The sequence below is a fragment of the Macrobrachium nipponense genome, chromosome 47 (genome assembly GCF_015104395.2).
Source record: "Macrobrachium nipponense isolate FS-2020 chromosome 47, ASM1510439v2, whole genome shotgun sequence".
In the NCBI taxonomy this organism is placed as follows: Eukaryota; Metazoa; Arthropoda; class Malacostraca; order Decapoda; family Palaemonidae; genus Macrobrachium; species Macrobrachium nipponense.
This window is the reverse complement of record NC_087222.1, coordinates 17,776,326-17,794,001: the sequence shown is the minus strand read 5'-3', so window position 1 is coordinate 17,794,001 and position 17,676 is coordinate 17,776,326. Positions and strand designations below refer to the sequence as shown.

General features: G+C 39.8%; 1 protein-coding gene across 1 annotated transcript; it reads left to right on the top strand.

Moving 5' to 3' along the window:
- Nucleotides 1–1,073: 1,073 nt before the first annotated feature.
- Nucleotides 1,074–5,924, top strand: LOC135204738 (gastrula zinc finger protein XlCGF8.2DB-like). Its single transcript, XM_064234894.1, has one exon. It carries the CDS (start codon nt 3,244–3,246, stop codon nt 4,393–4,395), a length of 1,152 nt encoding a protein of 383 aa, XP_064090964.1. The 5' UTR covers nt 1,074–3,243; the 3' UTR covers nt 4,396–5,924.
- The last annotated feature ends 11,752 nt before the right edge of the window (nt 5,925–17,676 follow it).

The window sequence follows — 17,676 nt, the reverse complement described above, 5'->3', positions numbered from 1 at the left end:
TTTTCTTCCATTTTGTCTGATTCATTGGGTGATCAGCAGGGTCATGATCACCCCAAATCTCAGATGACCCTGGTTGCTCCCAAGTGACCACTTGCCGAGTGGTTTTCAGACTTGCTAGCTCTACTTTTCTAGGTACCAAGAGAGACTCCCCCTTGGCACAACCTGCTGTGCCAGCTGCTCATAGACTATCCAGCATCTCTTGCGAATGAAAGGAATTTTCTCGTCACACAGCGATCAAGACGTCTGGATACCTTTGTAAATCTTCAGCGGCTGTGTACCAGAGGAAATGGGTCATCTCCTGTGATTGGTGTCGTTGATGGGGTATCTCTCTGGTCGGATCTCCTCTTCAGCATGTTGCAGTCTTTCTTGTCCTTCTTCGCCGAGAGAAGTTTCTATCTGTGTCAGCGTTCAGGGGCTACAGAGCTGCCCTTGAACTAATCCTTTGCTAGAAGGGTTGTGACCTCTCCTCCTTGTGGAGATCTCCAGGAATTCAGTCCCCTTGAGTGGGATGTGACTCTTGTCTTACAGAGCTTGACTTGTGCACCCTAGCCTTTACAAGAGTTATCAGACAGGGATCTAACCTTCAAGACTGTGTTCTTGCTTACCCTGGCATTGGCAAGTAGAGTTGGTGAACTTCATGGACTTTCCTTCACTGTTAAGTACGTAAAGGGATGAAGATCTGCCGTGCTCTAGTTTGTCCCAGAATTCGTAATGAAGACTCAGGATTTGTGGTTCCTGACACCAGATTCAAGTTCTTTTCGATCCCTTTCCTAGAGGACTTTGCTGGTAGTGATCAAGACAATATACTACTGTGTCCAGTTTGAGTGTTGTGTGCTATCTAAAGAGGTCGACCAAGGAAGAGGTGTCCAAGAACAAGATTATTTCCTGGCTTAGTGAGAAAATCAAGAGATTGTACTCTACTTCTGATGAGGTAGTTAGGAGAACTTTCTGAGTAAGAGCTTACAAGGTTAGGGGCATTGGTCTGTCCCTTGCATTCTGGAAGAACCTGGGAGTGTGTTCATGAAAAACTACATTCACATCCTTCTACCTTCGGGACGTTGCCCATGGGTTCATGGGCACTTTTTTCTTTGGTCCACTGGTGGCTGGTCAACAAGTTGTGTAACTCACCTGGCTTCCCTAGAGAGACAGGTAGTATCTTGCCTAAGTTGTTCAGTTACAAAGAGAAAGTGTGAGTGAGTGACTGGCCTCCTTCTCTTCCCTTTATCTTTTTATACCTCTCCTCACCTGTAGGGCAGAGGGAAGGTTGGCGTGTGATGCAGGTGAGTTACATAAATGAGTACTGTAACCTGTCTATAATCTAGAACTCTGTAGGTTAATAGATGCATGTCCATCCCCTCTCTCTAGCAAGGGAGAGAGGAGCTGACAATTAAATAAAACCCATCGGTTTTATTATTCTTTTATTGTCTCAGACATGAGGGGTTCATCCAACCCCTTTTTGAATAAGCGATGCTATACATGCCCATTAATTTGCAAGGCCCAGACGACTGGTAGTTGAACATCACATAAGCTCAACAGGTCAGAGGCACAGGACTCCTTCCTCTGCTCTACATGACCAGGAAGGAGGCCCAGGTAAATTGAGGTACCAGTCAGTTCAGAGATTTACTGAGAATCCTCCATCAAGAAGTAAGTTTCCATTTGTAAAGACCGAAGGTTTATATTTGTTTACGAACAAACTACAAATATTTTGAGTAATTTGTATTTTTCTGAACATACAAACCTGAAGGTCTTTACATAAATGTCCCACCTCAAGCCACCCTCATTTTACTACCTGAGCCAAAAGGTTAAAGTGAAGCTTAAGGATGGGTTGGGCAGGACTCCCACTCTACCGTTGATAGTTAACCACTTTATTTAAAATTAAACGGCAGTTTTCCCAACTTGCGCTGCAATTATATCCATATGTAAAGACCTTCAGGTTTGTATATTAGGAAAAATACAAATTACTTGAAAAAATGGTAGTCATTCCACCTTTGCATCATTGAAAACCAAAAGGATTTTTACTGTATTCATTTTTATTTATGTATGTATACATTCATGTAGATTTTGGAAGGGCTGGAGTTAAATGTGAATATGTTGCTAAGTTGCAAGATATGCAGATACAATAATCGAAGAAATGCTGTAATATGAAATTTTCATAGATACGCAAACCAAAACCTTATATCATATCTACCATCGCAGCCACCCCCCTTTGTTCATCAGGCCAAAACAAGAAGTGCTTGGTGATGGCATATGAATGAGGGGAATTCCCTTACTCACTCTTCTTAACCACCAGTTAACCCATTTCCAACATGCACTGAAAGATACTCCTTCATAAAAAGCTCTGGTTTGTTTAGCTCTGAAAACAGTGTCACATTTGTAGAAAAGTAGCAGCACATACCTTCCAAGACCGTCATCCGTGTTGCTGGTCATAATAGCTATTCATGTATTGTATCCACACTAACAATCAGTGAAACTAATTTGAAAACTTTCATCGCTCTTCAAAATACTACTCAATTCACCCTTATTATTTTTTCTTTTATCATCTACTGCATCTGTGGATAATATGGTGTTATGTATAGCTGGATCATATATAATTAAGCATTTGCTGTGTACTGTACCCTTCTTGCTGTTACCCCACAAAACTCTTATGATGGTCTCTTGAATTTGCTATTCTTGGCCTTTCATTTGTTAATAAGATATGTTCATAAGTAATTTGTATTGTAATGTCAAGCTAAGAAGGTTTACAGATGTGAGGTGGTGGGCATCAATATTAAATGTTCATCTATTGTTGCCTCAGGAGTGTTTATGGGAACCTGAATTGAATTTGATCGATTATTTTGCTGCTTCAGTTCTGGCATTATGTTTCCTAACTCTGTCTTGCATTGTTTGATTTCAGATTCTCCCTCAAAAGAACCTTCCTTCCTTCGTCAGTTTTTATTAGCTTCAGGATTTTGGGAATGCATGTTCTTTATTCGTACTACATGGAACATTACCAATAGCAACTCTGAAAGTGTATGAGACAACAGTGAATTATTGTATGCATATTTAACAAATTTACAGAACAAGTAAAATTTGTTTTGAATATTAGATTCATACATCAGCAGTGAAACCTGGTTGTAGTCCTTCAAGATATTGTACTTATTTCTTTACAGATTTATTCGGTAATTATTTGTAAACAATTGTGTGTTAAGAGTTGTGAATTGAACACATTGTCATTACAGAACAGGACAGGAGAATAAGGCTAAAATGAATCCAGGACATTCCTCAGAATTTCCTTTGAAAAGTGAAACTGAAGGTGCATCATCACTACCTTCCATAAATCAAGAAAACAGCAACTTGGCTGCCTTTAGTGGAACCAGTGATGGAGACTTTTTGTCTCTGGATCCATTGATGGACATTAAAATAGAACCAGAGGAATTCTGTGAGTCTAATGAAGATGATAAATATACATATGAAATAAATTCAACAGTGAATGAAAAACATCCACAAACTTGCAAAAAGGAAGTAAAACAAGAAAGAAGAAATAGTCACAATGGAGAGAAGCCTTTCAGATCAACTGATTGTGAGAAAGCATTTTACAAGAGAATTAATCTTACAAATGATATCACAAATCCTACCAGAGAGAAATTCATATGCAATGACTGTGGGAAAGCATTTTCCTTGAAACATATTCTTATAGTTCATATGAGAATCCATACTGGAGAGAAGCCATTCATGTGCAAGGAATGTGGGAAAGCATTTTCCCAGAAATCAAGTCTTACACTTCATATGAGATTGCATACTGGAGAGAAGCCATTCATTTGTAAAGAATGTGGGAAAGCATTTTCCCGCAAAACACATCTTACACTTCATATGAGATTTCATACTGGAGAGAAGCCATATATGTGCAATGAATGTGGGAAAGCATTTTCCCAGAAATCAAGTCTTACAATTCATATGAGAATCCATACTGAAGAGAAACCTTATATGTGCAAGGAATGTGGGAAAGCATTTTCACAGAAATCAGAGATTACAGTTCATATGAGAATCCACACTGGAGAGAAACCATTCCTATGCAAGAAATGTGGGAAAGCATTTTCCCAGAAATCAAGTCTTACACTTCATATGAGATTGCATACTGGAGAGAAGCCATATATGTGCAATGAATGTGGGAAAGCATTTTCCCAGAAACGAGATCTTACACATCATATGAGATTGCATACTGGAGAGAATCATCCATTCATATGCAAGGAATGTGGGAAAGGATTTGCCCACAAACATCATCTTACAACTCATATAAGAATCCACACTGGAGAGAAGCCATTCATGTGCAACGAATGTGGGAAAGCATTTTCCCAGAAATCACATCTTACACGTCATATGAGATTGCATACTAGAGAGGAAAAAGAAACAACATGATAAAATGAACCAGTTAAGGCAGAGATTTCTCAAATGACCAACTATATAACAGATCAAATTCACTCACAAAATCTGCTCAAGAAAATAAGGAAAATTACGAAAAAAATACAGAATATGGAATGAACAAATCAGTGGAAAACTGGCAGAACACCAAGCCAATATAAAGGCCCAAGCTTCACAAATAGGAAACAAACAAGAGAAGATAAAAGTAAATTAGATAAATATGCAGTTTGGTGAAAATTCAAAGATTGTATAGGAAGATGATGAAAGAAACAGTGGAGGTATGAACACAACTGAGCAAGGAAGACCTAGAGAGATTTTGGAAGCCACTGTTTGAAAACCATAGACAACACCTGGATATTCAAATTTATGGAATTACACAACATCAATGAGGAAATAAGATCTTTCTTGGCAGCACAGATGAGTAAGTGGAAGACCACTCTCTGTCTAAAACACTCTGAGGGCCAGATAGTAATTCCAGACGTAAAGATCCAAAGAGGAATATTCCAGAGTGACAGCCTTTAACGAGTTCTATTCTGCTTGACCATAGATCCGCTTAGGAAAATCTTGAACAACATTAACACTGGCTGTGACCTAAGCAAAAGCAGAGGCAGAAAAGAGAATAAAAGAGTGAACCACCTGCTCTTCATGGATGACCTGAAGTTGTTTGCAGACTCAGAAGAAAAATTGGAAGAACAAGTTAGGACAGTTCACCAATTCTCAAATGACACCTGCATGGAATTTGGGTTGGACAAGTGTGCCACGAGTACAATAAAGAGAGGGAAGAAAGTAACATCAGAAGGCATAAAGGTAGAGGAAGGCATGTTTGTTGAAGACCTGGCAGAGGAGTCTGCATATAAGAACTTGGGAATACAAGAAAACAGTGGTATAGAACACAAGGTATAGAACAAAAGAGAGAAAAGATACAGAAAAAATACATCAGCCACTTAAAGAAGACCTGTAATTGAGAACTAACACCAAAGGACAAGATCACTACCATTGGTGACATATGGTTTTGTCATTGTAGTCTGGCCACAAGGTGAGTTCGACAGGATGGACATTAAAACCAGGAAGATTCTCACCCTACATAAATATCTCCCTCACAGAGAAGGTGGATTATGCCTACAGAACATCAAAGAGGTTGCCCAACACCACAGGCTAAGAACTTTGCAGATCTGCTAGAAGACACAGACTCCAGCAAAAACGATAGCCAGGAAGACCAGTCAGAACTAGTCACAGTCAAGAACTGGAAAAATAGTTGAACAGACAAAGAAGAATCACTTAGATGGATAAGAAATGGAGATCTAGGTTATGATGGAGAAATTTTGATAATAGAAACACAAAATCAAGACCTAAAAAACAGCTTCAAGAAAATGGCAAGTATATCAGGGAGTGACCAGTGTAGGTTTTATCATGCAGCGGTTGAGAGTACGAATCATCTGATATCAGCCTGCCAGACCCTGCTTGCAGATGGTCACTACACAGCCCGCCACAACAATATCTGTAAATATATAGATTGGCAAATACATAAAGAACTACAGAATTGAAGTGAAAGAAAAAGTGGGGGGTGGGAGCATGAACCAGATCCAATCACCTTCAATAGGGCTGTTACCATCTTTTATGACAAGGAAATTCCAACAGGAAGATATAGAGAAGGAGGTGCTATAAAACCTGATATTGTGACCTGGAACAAGGAGGAAAAACAGCGAAGATTATAGGTGCGACACTACCCAGTGACTTTGGCCTCAATAGAGCTGAAAGGCATAAAATAACAAAATACCACGACCTACAGAACGACCTGAAAAGTACATGGGAACTGAAGGAAATAGAAGTAGTACCTGTGGTGGTAGGGCAATAAGACTTATAAAGAAAAACCTGAGCAAATATCTTCAGGCAATATCAATTACCCAAGTATAAATGAGGTGCAGATTGCTGCCCTCATAGGAACGGTAAACACCTTGAAAAGAGCCCTCAGATATGAGGATAGTGGAACATAGAGGTGCAACCATAGACCCCAGGCTGGAGCCTATTGCACCCCTGATATAAACCGAAAATTAAGAATAACAGAAGCCAGAGAGAGAAGCCCATGTGTAAGAATGTGGAAAGGAATTTTACCGGAAACATCTTATAATGCAAATGAGAATTCACACTGGAAAGTATCCACTTTCAGTAAACCCTCAATTATCTGATGCAATTTATATCCAAGGCTCTTGCGGAGATTGGAAATTTGTGGATATGGTAAACAATATCTTTAAGAATGTAAAATAAACCCTAAATCGTCAGAATGATTACTAGCGCTAATTCATGCCGCCTGCATAAGGACATGTATGAAGAATGCTGACGAGAACGTAAACATTACAGAGCCATTTGGTGGGAGACAGGTGATTACAGAGACAGTCTTAGTGGGTTAGCCAAGTGTTACTTTTAATGATTTTGTAATATGCAGATTGCACCTAATGGCACAAAGATATAAGTGATTTTAACAGTAAATAAGTATCCGAATAATTGATTATACGAAAATTGTTATTTAGTCCTTTATTTTCTTGCCTGTATTGTGACTACAGTACTGTACAGTATGCGCTAATAAACAATACATAATGCACTACAGTACTGTGCTGTACACATAATGAAAAAGCAAACTGTACAATACCGTCAGCTGAATAAATGCATACAAAAACTATCCTGAATTTCTGTCTCCCTCTCTCATACCTGTTCACATTGCCAAAACTGTTTACGTACTTGTGGCAAACCTGAAAAATTTCTTTTTTCTAGCATCATGATGCATACATGTATGTAGCACATGTACGTCAACACAAGCTTATTTGTTAGAAAGTAGCTGCTATTTTGAACTGCATTTTGTTACCGCCCCCACATAAATTAAAAATCTAATAAGCTTTTTCACTCAAATCTTATTATTACAGATGTATCACAGCAGTGACCATCTTTAAGCCAACTTGGGCTTAGGAAATTGTTTATTATTGGCTGAAACAACTTTTAAATGTATATCACACCATATTTACTGAAAGTACTGATTGATGTTAATTACATTCCACAAAAGGATATTAACTTTTTCACGTACTGCACATTAGAGTTCTTGCTCTGAATGTGAGCAATTTATAGAAACCAAGCAACACTCACTACGTTCTCTAAGGAATGGAGGTCAATCCTTGAATGCTGGCAATGGGAGAGATAGAGAGAGAGATGCAAAACTGCAATTGTTATCACCTTTGAAGGCTAAAAAGAAAGTTTACACTTCACATTTGCCTAATTGATAACAAGACCTTTTAAACCTTTAGAGTGAAGAGAGAGAGAGAGACTTACAGATATCGTGTACTACAATAGTTTTTAAATGGTTACAACTGAATAAGCAGCAAACGAGATCTAAATGGAATACTTAATCATTTTGCTGTCTCTTTGACTTATAATATGGGTATGAAGTAACTGTTGCTCCCAATGCATCCTGAGTTACGATCAGGACTGAATGACAAGTGAACAAGAACAAAGGCAATACTGTACCTGGTCTTTTGTTTGTGTTGTATGGACAGGTAATACCTTTAAGTACCTTACTATGCAATTACATTTACATTGTAAAATGTCAGTTTGATTACATGTAAATTACTCCTCTGCAACCAGTTATATCAATATTGTAGTATCTGGTTACTACTACCTTTCTGTTGCATTGTGTATGATCATATGATGACGAGTTAATGTCCCATGATAAATAGTGATTTACATAATTGTGTTTAACATTAAGCATATTCCATTAAATGTTTACCCAATGTTTCAATTTTGACATATGATTGCCCAAGTTGTAGGTGATTATAAGGGGTTTTCGTTTTGATCAAGGAAGGACTCCAAAAAGTTTTGTAAACAATAAAGAATAATCAAGAGAGAGGAAGAGAACAGCAAGCAAGCACACAGCAAGTGTGTAATTGACTTCAGTATGATGCAGATGGTTATGTATAAATAAACACACATATGGTGTATACTATATGTGCGTGCAAACACAGATACTGATAAGTAAGAAAAAATTTTTATTGCAACATGACTGGGGCAGTTTATACTGATATGTTATTTTGTAATGTGTTCCAAGTTTTTCAGTTCACTGGTGTTGCAACTTGAGGAAAGCCCTTGCTTAATATAAAACAATTTTGTTCATAAATTTAACAGTCATAAATTCACTGTAACTTTTGGAGTTATTCTTCAGAGGTGGAAATAGAAGAGAGTGATAATGGAGACAAACACAAGCAGCAAACGAGAGATTGAAACTGTGACACAGTCATGACACTCAGCCACTCTAAAGTAATAATAATAATAATAATAATAATAATAATAATAATAATAATAATAATAATAATAATAATAATAATAATAATAATAATAAAATAATGAAGTGGAACATCCGTGGCTTTATATCAAATAGAGAGCAAGTCGGGTTCTGTTTAGGGAACATGATTTATCTGCGATGTGTCTACAAGAGACAAAGTTGGGAGAGCACACACCCAATGTGGGTTTTAATTATTCATTTCACAGGTCTTCACCCCTGATAGGTGTACGTGCTCAGGGAGGCACAGGCATCATAGTCCGCAAGTCTGTTAATCACAGGGTTGTTCAATTGAACACTGTGTTGCAGGCTTGTGCAGTCCAAATTTTTAATTATAAATGGATCACAATTTGCTCTCTCTACCTTGATCCATCATTAGAAAGTAGATTACAGGATGCTCAGGTAATCCCCGCCATCTAGAATAAACGACCTACAGACACTGATAGACCAGCTTCCTAAACCCTTCATTCTGATGGGGGATTTTAATGCCAAGCACACCCTGGGGAAGAGCCAAACTGCGACCGGTGGGGTTTAATAATAGAACAGCTGCTTGACGTGAATGACATCACTTTAATGAATGATGGTTCCCCTACAAGACATGATGTTTTTCATAATACTGATTCAGCCATTGACCTCACTATCTGCTCTTCATCTTTGAGGTTAGATTACCAGTGGGTAGTAGACCAGAATGATCATGGCAGTGATCATTGGCCCATTCACTTAAAGTATATGAAAAATATTCCATCTCCATGTTTACCAAAATGGAAGGTAGGGGAGGCTGACTGGGGATTATTCAAAAAATCTACTGAAGTTGATCAAGAGATAAATGATTTTCAGAGCCCAACATCTGCTTATGAGTATTTAATCAGTATATTGTTGTGTGGTGCCATGCTGTCTATTCCTCGAACTTCTGGTAAACCTCGGCGTCCTCTAGTACCTTGGTGGAGTGATGCATGCGCATTGAGCCGAAAGATAACAAGAACTTGCTACAAGAGATATCGTAGATACCCTTGCTTGGTAAATAAAATTATCTATAAAAGAGCTCTTGCTAAGCAAAAGAAAACATTTAAGCAAGCAAAGAGGGAATCGTTTATCAGTATATAAGTGAATTAAAATATGATTCGCCGATGTCATTAGTCTGGAACAGAATCCGAAAGCTGCAAGGGAAATTTTCTCCACCTCCCTTGCCTATTTTGAAAATTGATGGCTTCCTCATATCTGATTCTGGAGAAGTTGCAGAAACCTTTGGTAGGCATTTCTCCAATATATCTAGTGCCCTACATTACTCTCCTGCATTCAGGAATATTGGGACGGTACCACGGTTGTTCCTGCTGTTAGTTTTTAAATTCAGAGTCTTATAATCTTCCTTTCACCATGAAAGAATTAGATCATGCAATCTCGTTATCTTCCCAACATCTCCTGGTGAAAGATGATATACTCTACTCAATGATTTTTAATTTGCCTAGAAGTACAAAAGAATTTCTTTAGACATTTTAAACAGTTTTGGCTTTCAGGAACTTCACCAGAGTCTTGGAAGATATCGATTATGTACCGTTTTAAAACCTTTTTAAAGATCCTTTTCTTCCTAAGAACTATAGCAAATTGCTCTAACCAGTTGTGTTAGCAAGATTTATGAGAGGATGGTCAATGCTCGACTTGTGTGGTATTTGGATTCAAAGAATCTTTTATCTAATCGGCAGTTTGGCTTTAGGAAAAATAGAAGTACTTCTGACCCTTTGATGTTCCTTACTCGGGAGATACAGAATGCTTTTGCTGTGCAAAACCAGACTGTTGCAGTGTTCTTTGACCTAGAAAAAGCCTACTACACTACCTGGCGAGGGAGTATCCTTTTGCAACTTGTAGAGTGGGGTGTTGTGGGTAATTTATTCTATTGTCTGAAAGATTTTTTGTCAGAACGTTACCTGAAAGTAAGAGTGGGCTCTTACATTTCTTCTGCTTACCCTCAGGAAGAAGGGTTACCTCAGGGAAGCGTCCTTAGTCCAACACTCTTTAATGTAGCTGTCAACGGCCTACTAGAACGAGTTCCTGTCGGTGTGCATGGTCTGGCCTTTGCTGATGATTATGCAATAATCTGTAGTAAGTGTACAGCTGTCGAAGCTTGTCAAATGATTCAGACTGCTATTAATGCTTCAACATCATGGGCCAGTGCTAAAGGGTTCAAATGTTCAGCAGAAAAAACCAAAGCTATAAGATTTTGTCGATTAAGAAGAGTGGAAGAGATTCCTACACTGTTTTTAAATGATTCGATTTTACCTTATGAAGATAGCATTAAGTATCTAGGTGTTACATTTAAAAAAGATTAAAAAAATTAACTTTTACTCAACATGTTAATGAAGTTGTATGTAAAGTGAAGCTTCGTCTTAATATTCTTAAAGTCGTGTCTAATTTTAATTGGTTGGGGCAGATCGAATCACCCTCTTGAGGATATCAGGTTCTATGCCTAAGCAAAATTGATTATGGTTGCCAACCAAGTTTTATGGTTGTGCATGCAAGACAACACTGCAGAAATTAGATGTTGTCCATAATATGGCTTTACGTATTTGTACAGGAGCCTATAGAACTTCACCAGTAGAAAGCCTATATGTTGAGTCAGGTTTTCCCCCATTATGTATCCGTAGGGAGGAATTGGGCTTGAGAGTCCTATCAAGAGTACTTACGTCAAAGCTGAACCCCAACTATAAGTACGTTAGAGAACCATCTGATAGAGCCCCAAATAGACCTAGACTGCCAAAGCCGCTTGAAGTTCGACTAGCCAGCTTCTGCCAGGGAGGTGGGATTACTACCCCCTGCAGTAGCTGAAATTTCGCCCTCAAAGTTTTCTCCTTGGAATAGGCCTCGCATAGAAATCTGCCCAATTAGGGAAAGCAGGAGCAACAGTTCTGGTGATCAGTTGAGGGCAAGTTTCTTGCCTCATGCTTCTGAACATGGTGATTCTCATCATATATACTGATGGCTCGAAGGGTCTGATGGTGTTGGTTGCTCTGTAGACTAGTGATAATATAATTAAAATGAAGCTGCCATCTAATTCCTCTGTTTTTACAGCTGAACTGCTGGCAGTTTTGACTGCTCTTAAATATGTTTTTTATAGTTTTTTGTACTAACAAGGTTTTTACCATTTTTTACCGACTCTTTGAGTGTTTTATCTTCTCTCAAAAGCCTAGTCTCTTGCACCCTTAGTACAAGAAGTACAAGATTGGTTTTATCTTTTAATTAATAGAAGAGGATTTTCTGTTAGGTTTTGTTGGGCTCCGTCCATGTTGGAATTGTTGGGAATGAGCGAGCCGACGCTGCTACTAAGGCTGCAACTAGGCTTAGGCACATTTCCAACATGGGCGTCCCTGTATCTGATTTTAAAAGTACCATTCGATTTTATTGTAGAGACCAGTGGCAGGCCCACTGGTCTACTTTAGATAATAATCTTAAATTAAAGTCGATTAGGCCTTCTGTTCATCCTTGGCCTCATAGCCGGATGGATAGAAGGTCTGCGATAGTTTTAGCTAGATTACGTATTGGCCACACTAATATACTCTATGGGTATCTAATGATGAGTGGAGCGGATAGGCAGGTTCCTCGCTGTTCCACTTGTCATGTGGATTTGACTGTGGTGCATATTTTGGTGGAGTGCCCTCATTTTGAAACCAACCGTAGAGCTTGTTTGCTGGCAAATAAGACTCTTGCCGATATTTTAGGTGAAGGTGCTCAGGCAGAGCAAATTATGAAATTTTTAAAAAATATTGGTCTTTTTTATGAATTGTAATTTTCTCTTAATTGTTTCAGGTTTCTTGTTTGGTTTTTATGAATGAATGATTTGTATGTTAGACTGGTTTTGTGTATGTTTGTTTGTGGGTCAGTGATTTTTTTTTTTTTTTTTTTTTTTTTATTCTTAAGATATATAGCGCTGAATGGCCCCTCGGCTCCAGCGCTTGGCTATGTTCCAAAAATTTTATAATCTATCTACCTTAGGTTGGTTTACAGTAGTCAGGTCCAGAGGGCTAAATACAAAAATACCGAATGTAAAAAAAAAAATCTTTAACTTGATAGTAATCACAGTAATAATGAAAAGTAAAATATCAGCAGTAAATTACAATAATAATGACAGAAATCTGCAGATGACATCTTGCCAATACAGAGATTAAGTCCTTTAAGGGACAAAGGCCTCATTTTCCCATCTTTCCCACAATTTAGATCTTACCTCACTTCTTTGTATGAGCGAGTTGCTGCTGTTCCTCACTCCGGTTACCATGTGGTTTTCTATGAACATCTGTGTGGCAGAGTGGTAGTGAGGAATGTTTGTGAGGCGTCTCAGAATGTCATTGTGCACAACAGTGATACTTCTAATGGTCTGTCGGCTATAGTTCGTCCAGAGGGAACACCCATAGATACTGTAGCGGTACGAGTGGAAAAGCAGCACTTTTGTGTCTCGGTGACAGAAGGCAAACCTCCTTGCAATCATGTTGCCCGTTGCACATAGTTTACGACGCCTCTGTTTCAATATCCGCCGTATCCTTTTAGGTCGTCAGTGATAATGTGACCCAAATACGGAAATTCGTGCACGAATGCTCAAGTGATCTCAGGAGCAGCGACATGCACTGGGTCTTGGTTTCGTTGTATAGGATATCAAATTCCTCTGCATATTGGCGGCAAGTGTTGATGAGTCGTTGGAGACCTTGCACTGATGGGGAAATCAGAACCATATCGTCGGCATAACAGAGATTGTTTATAGTTGTTTCATTGACAGTGCATCCGATTGGGAGTGAGTTCAGTTTGACATTCAAGGCATCTGTGCACGTTTTAAACAGGTATGGAAAGAGAATGCCCCCTTGCTGAAGCCCGCTTAGGGAGCCGAAGGTGTACGATAATACGTTACCCCATTTGACACAGAATTGCTGTGTGGAGAACCGGCAATGTAAAATGCCAATTAGAAGAAGAGGTTCAGGTAGTTTACTCTATCAAATATCATGTAATGAGAACTTTGCTTTTGAGCCAATAATGTCCGTGAAGGCTCCTGAAGAGATAAAGTCTTGCCCCCCAGCCCCCCACCCCCCATAAACACACTATTGCAAAAGTTCCCCTGCAAAGCCCCTCCCCCTCAATGTGCTTACCCCAGCATACCACCCTCACAATACCCCTTTCTCAGTGTGCTATATGGCTGTTAACAGCGTTATTGTTGCATTTTTCTGCCTATACATTGTTGCCAACCATACAGGAGGCTTTCTATTCATTGTTATATATTGCAAATATATATTTTATAAATAAATATATTGGGGTGCTCCAGTCTTTGCAAATGTGGATTAATGAGAGGTTACTTACGGCCAGGAATGTTAGAAAGTATTTACCTGTAAAAATAATTGTAGGGCACATCCACACTACAGCTTATCTAATATCACAAACAGATTGAAAACAAGAGAACAACTGTAAGTAAAGAATGAATCTGGTAGATGCCAGACAATGAAATATACTATTTAAAAATCTTGATGACTTCCAGAGGCCTATATGAGTCTCGCAGGATAGTTCAGCATAGTAGAAAGTCTCTTAGCAAAATAAAAAAAGGAAAGGATTAGAATGCCAGCTCTCGCTAAATGAAGGTAAAATATAAATTGCCATCAAAATGACCTTACACCATTACAGCATAAGGTCCTTCTTGGACATTTATTTCACAAGTCCTCACGTTGTCCATTGACTAAAGAAACCAGGGAATGTTATGCAAGTCATGTATGTAAGTCCTAGTGATGGTATATGTATCTTATATACCTGATTAGTGCCGAAAATAAGTGTGTATCTGTTGTGTAAGTACTAGAGACCTTAAGTAATTCCTTTGCATGGGAAATCTTGTATTGTCAACTTGATCATTTTCCAGTCTTACCTTGTACAGTATTGCATATATTTCTCAAGTGAAGCATCGAATACTATTTGAATTACCTTACAACATGTCATAAGCTAAAATGCTCCAATGTTTTGTATCAAACCAGTTGTATATTTGTACAATTATTTTTGTGCATTCTGTAAAACTGACTCTTTAAAGTTTCAAGTAAGTGTTGAAGTATCAACATATTGATGTACTTTTTATTTATGACTACCATTAAAGTGACCTTGTATTGAATAAAAGCAGATTTTCCCATAACCTGAGAAATAATAATCTTCAAGGGCCTTTCCAAGAAAAGAATAAAACTACATTTGTTAAAACACAGGACTTCTATGTATTGTCATCTAAAGGATGGACTCAGAATAGCAAATTGTTCCTACATGAACACAAACCCTCTTTCTTTACATATGGAAACACCTTCAGTGGAATTGGAAACCGGCCATTTAATTCTTAACAAGGTTGTTAGGTAGTTAACTACTGGCAGTGGGTTGGGTAGTCTGACCCTTCCACCTGAGAACGCATAATTTATCTTCAAGCCGTTTGTTGAGATAAATGCATCTTTCTTGCCTCTGTCCAACAAACTGGTTTTCTTCACTGCGACTCACTGATCCTAGTTTTTCCAGTGTGATTGTTTGGTGATATTGTGTTTGGTATATTTTGTGATTTGTGAATGCAATTATGCAAACCCATGACTTATCACAGCCTAAGGAGGGAAGGTCTCATGCCATGTAGCATTGCCCTGTCATAGGGAATGTTCCTTGCCATCGCTTCTTCTCGTCTTATGAAACTGATCCTCACAGCTGATGCACTCATTGCCACCAGCATAAGTGGAACCAGACGAGCCCTTGTCCTGAGTGTCATGATGGGCCTTTGGAGCAATGGACAAAGTTCGCACAGAAAAGGAAATACAAGAGGAAGGCTTCCCACATGTCATCAAAGGGAGACATGCCTCCAGTGATGCTAAGGGTTGCCAATCATTGTTGTTCCTTCCTTCCTCCTATGAAAACTGCCTCTTGTTGCTGCTCCCTCCCAGTGAGAAGTAACTCCTTCGTGATCTCCTATTGCTCTGGGGATGGAGAGTCCGCAGGGAGGGACGATGGATCAAAATGACAACTTGGAGGCTGAGAATGAATGGAGAAAGCTTCATTTAACCCAACTTTTTCAGGGTTGAGGGATTTATAAGATTTGTTGAGGGAAGCTTAGGGAGCTCTGGCACTCCCCAGAGATCTCCAGGAAGCCTTCAGTCTGGGGATTGATCCCCCATCTCAGTGCCTCCGTGACTGCTGCATCTGTGACTCTGACTATTGCCACAGTTACAATGTCAACAGGATCCATGATCACGGCCATGGTCCCCATGGTCATGCATGCAATCTTGGTCCAGTTAACCCCCATACTTCTTCCAACTTACTCCTCCTCTAGGTATGTACCACTCCAAGCCTTGGTGGCGAAGTACCAACGAGAAAGAAAAGAGCCCAAGGAAGAGACATCACCGTCATCGTCATCATCTTTGTCGAGTTCCAGAGTCTCCTCCCCTTCTTCTTCCAAACGTCCTGTTGCATAGGCAGACCAGAGGTAGAAGAAGGTCACTACTCCCTACCATTAGACATGTAGGCCTTCATACATATAGCCTATTTCTTTGGAAGAGCCATAGGGATCTGCCACATGCTCTTCCATGTCCACGAACATCGGAGCCATACCACAGGGTTCTCCAGACCCCCGTGATTTGTGAGCAACAGGTGCACGGGCCTCCACAGATACCCAGGTCACCAAGACTGGTCTCCAGAAGTCACATTCTAGGGGCAGTATAGAATCTTCCTCCTCTGCAAGCGTTACATGCATTTCCATGGATGTTGCATGTATGTGGGTCTCCACGGAGGCCTGTGGCACCAATACCAGTTGAGGAAAAGTCCTCTTCATGGACTGGTAAAGTTTCTCCTACCATTGCACAGGGTCCCACAGACTCTTGTGCCATCGATGAGTGCTTATGGTTAGTGAAAGAGAGTGAACCAACAGCTTCCAGGTCCACGGTCCCAAAAGGAGAGAGTGCTGGGGTCTCAAAAAGGTGAAGTTGACCCACGGATAAGCTTAGGCCTCCAGCAAGTCCAGGAAGAGTGCTATGCCTCTCTCAACTGTCCCCTCAACGTCCTGGGTTTATACCAGGAGGCACAAGTCAGAAAGACCTGGGGCTCGAGATTGGAATCATTTGCCCTCCCATCCCAGCCCACATACGAGAACTTATGTCCCAAGTTCAGTCCTGGGATCAGAAAGGCCATATGCTCGAGTGGTGCAGAGTAGATCAGGGGGTTCTGATGAGGGTTTCTCTCCAACTGTGGGAGGACTGTGACCTGGAAGGGCTTGAGGGTCCTTTTCCTCAGGACTACAGAGGACCTTTGCTAAGGTAATGAAACTGATTTGTCAGTATAACAATCTCAGAGAAGAGACCATGTCCACTCCCTCCAGTGGATCATCCCTCTGCAAAAGGAACCCAAAGCTTTGTTGAGACTGTTGTGGCCTGATCTTGCTGAAGGGGTTCTAGACCAAGTAAGTTCTCTGGCATCTGAGGAAGAGCTCTCTCTTCATTCTAGCTGCTCGCACACGATACTTCCCTCTCCTCTTCTTTGTCAGAAGCATTTCTATGTGTCCTCATGGAGGTCACAGCCGAACCAAAAATGTTAACCTGAACCTGGTTCGTCTAGGCCCAGGTCTGTAGCTGGACCAGCTCCGTGAAGAGGAAGTTGCCCTCTTGCAGCAGGAGTCAGCGGCTCTGGAATCGACTGCTTTATTAAAGAAATTGGTATATTTCCAAACATACAAACCTGAAGTTCTTTACTTAGGGGTTTAGCCTGAAGACACAAGTTGGATCGTCTGTCAAACTTTCAGAAACAGTCATTAACTACCAATGGTAGGGGGGGAAAGCTGTGCCAACTCATCACCCTGTACTCCTCTTTGCCTCTTGGATTAGGTACCAGAATGATGGGTGGCTGAAGTGGGCTGTAAATGTAAAGACTTTCAGGTTTGTATGTTAAGAAAAATACAATTACTTAAAAATTAAAAATTTGTTAATTGTTCCTAC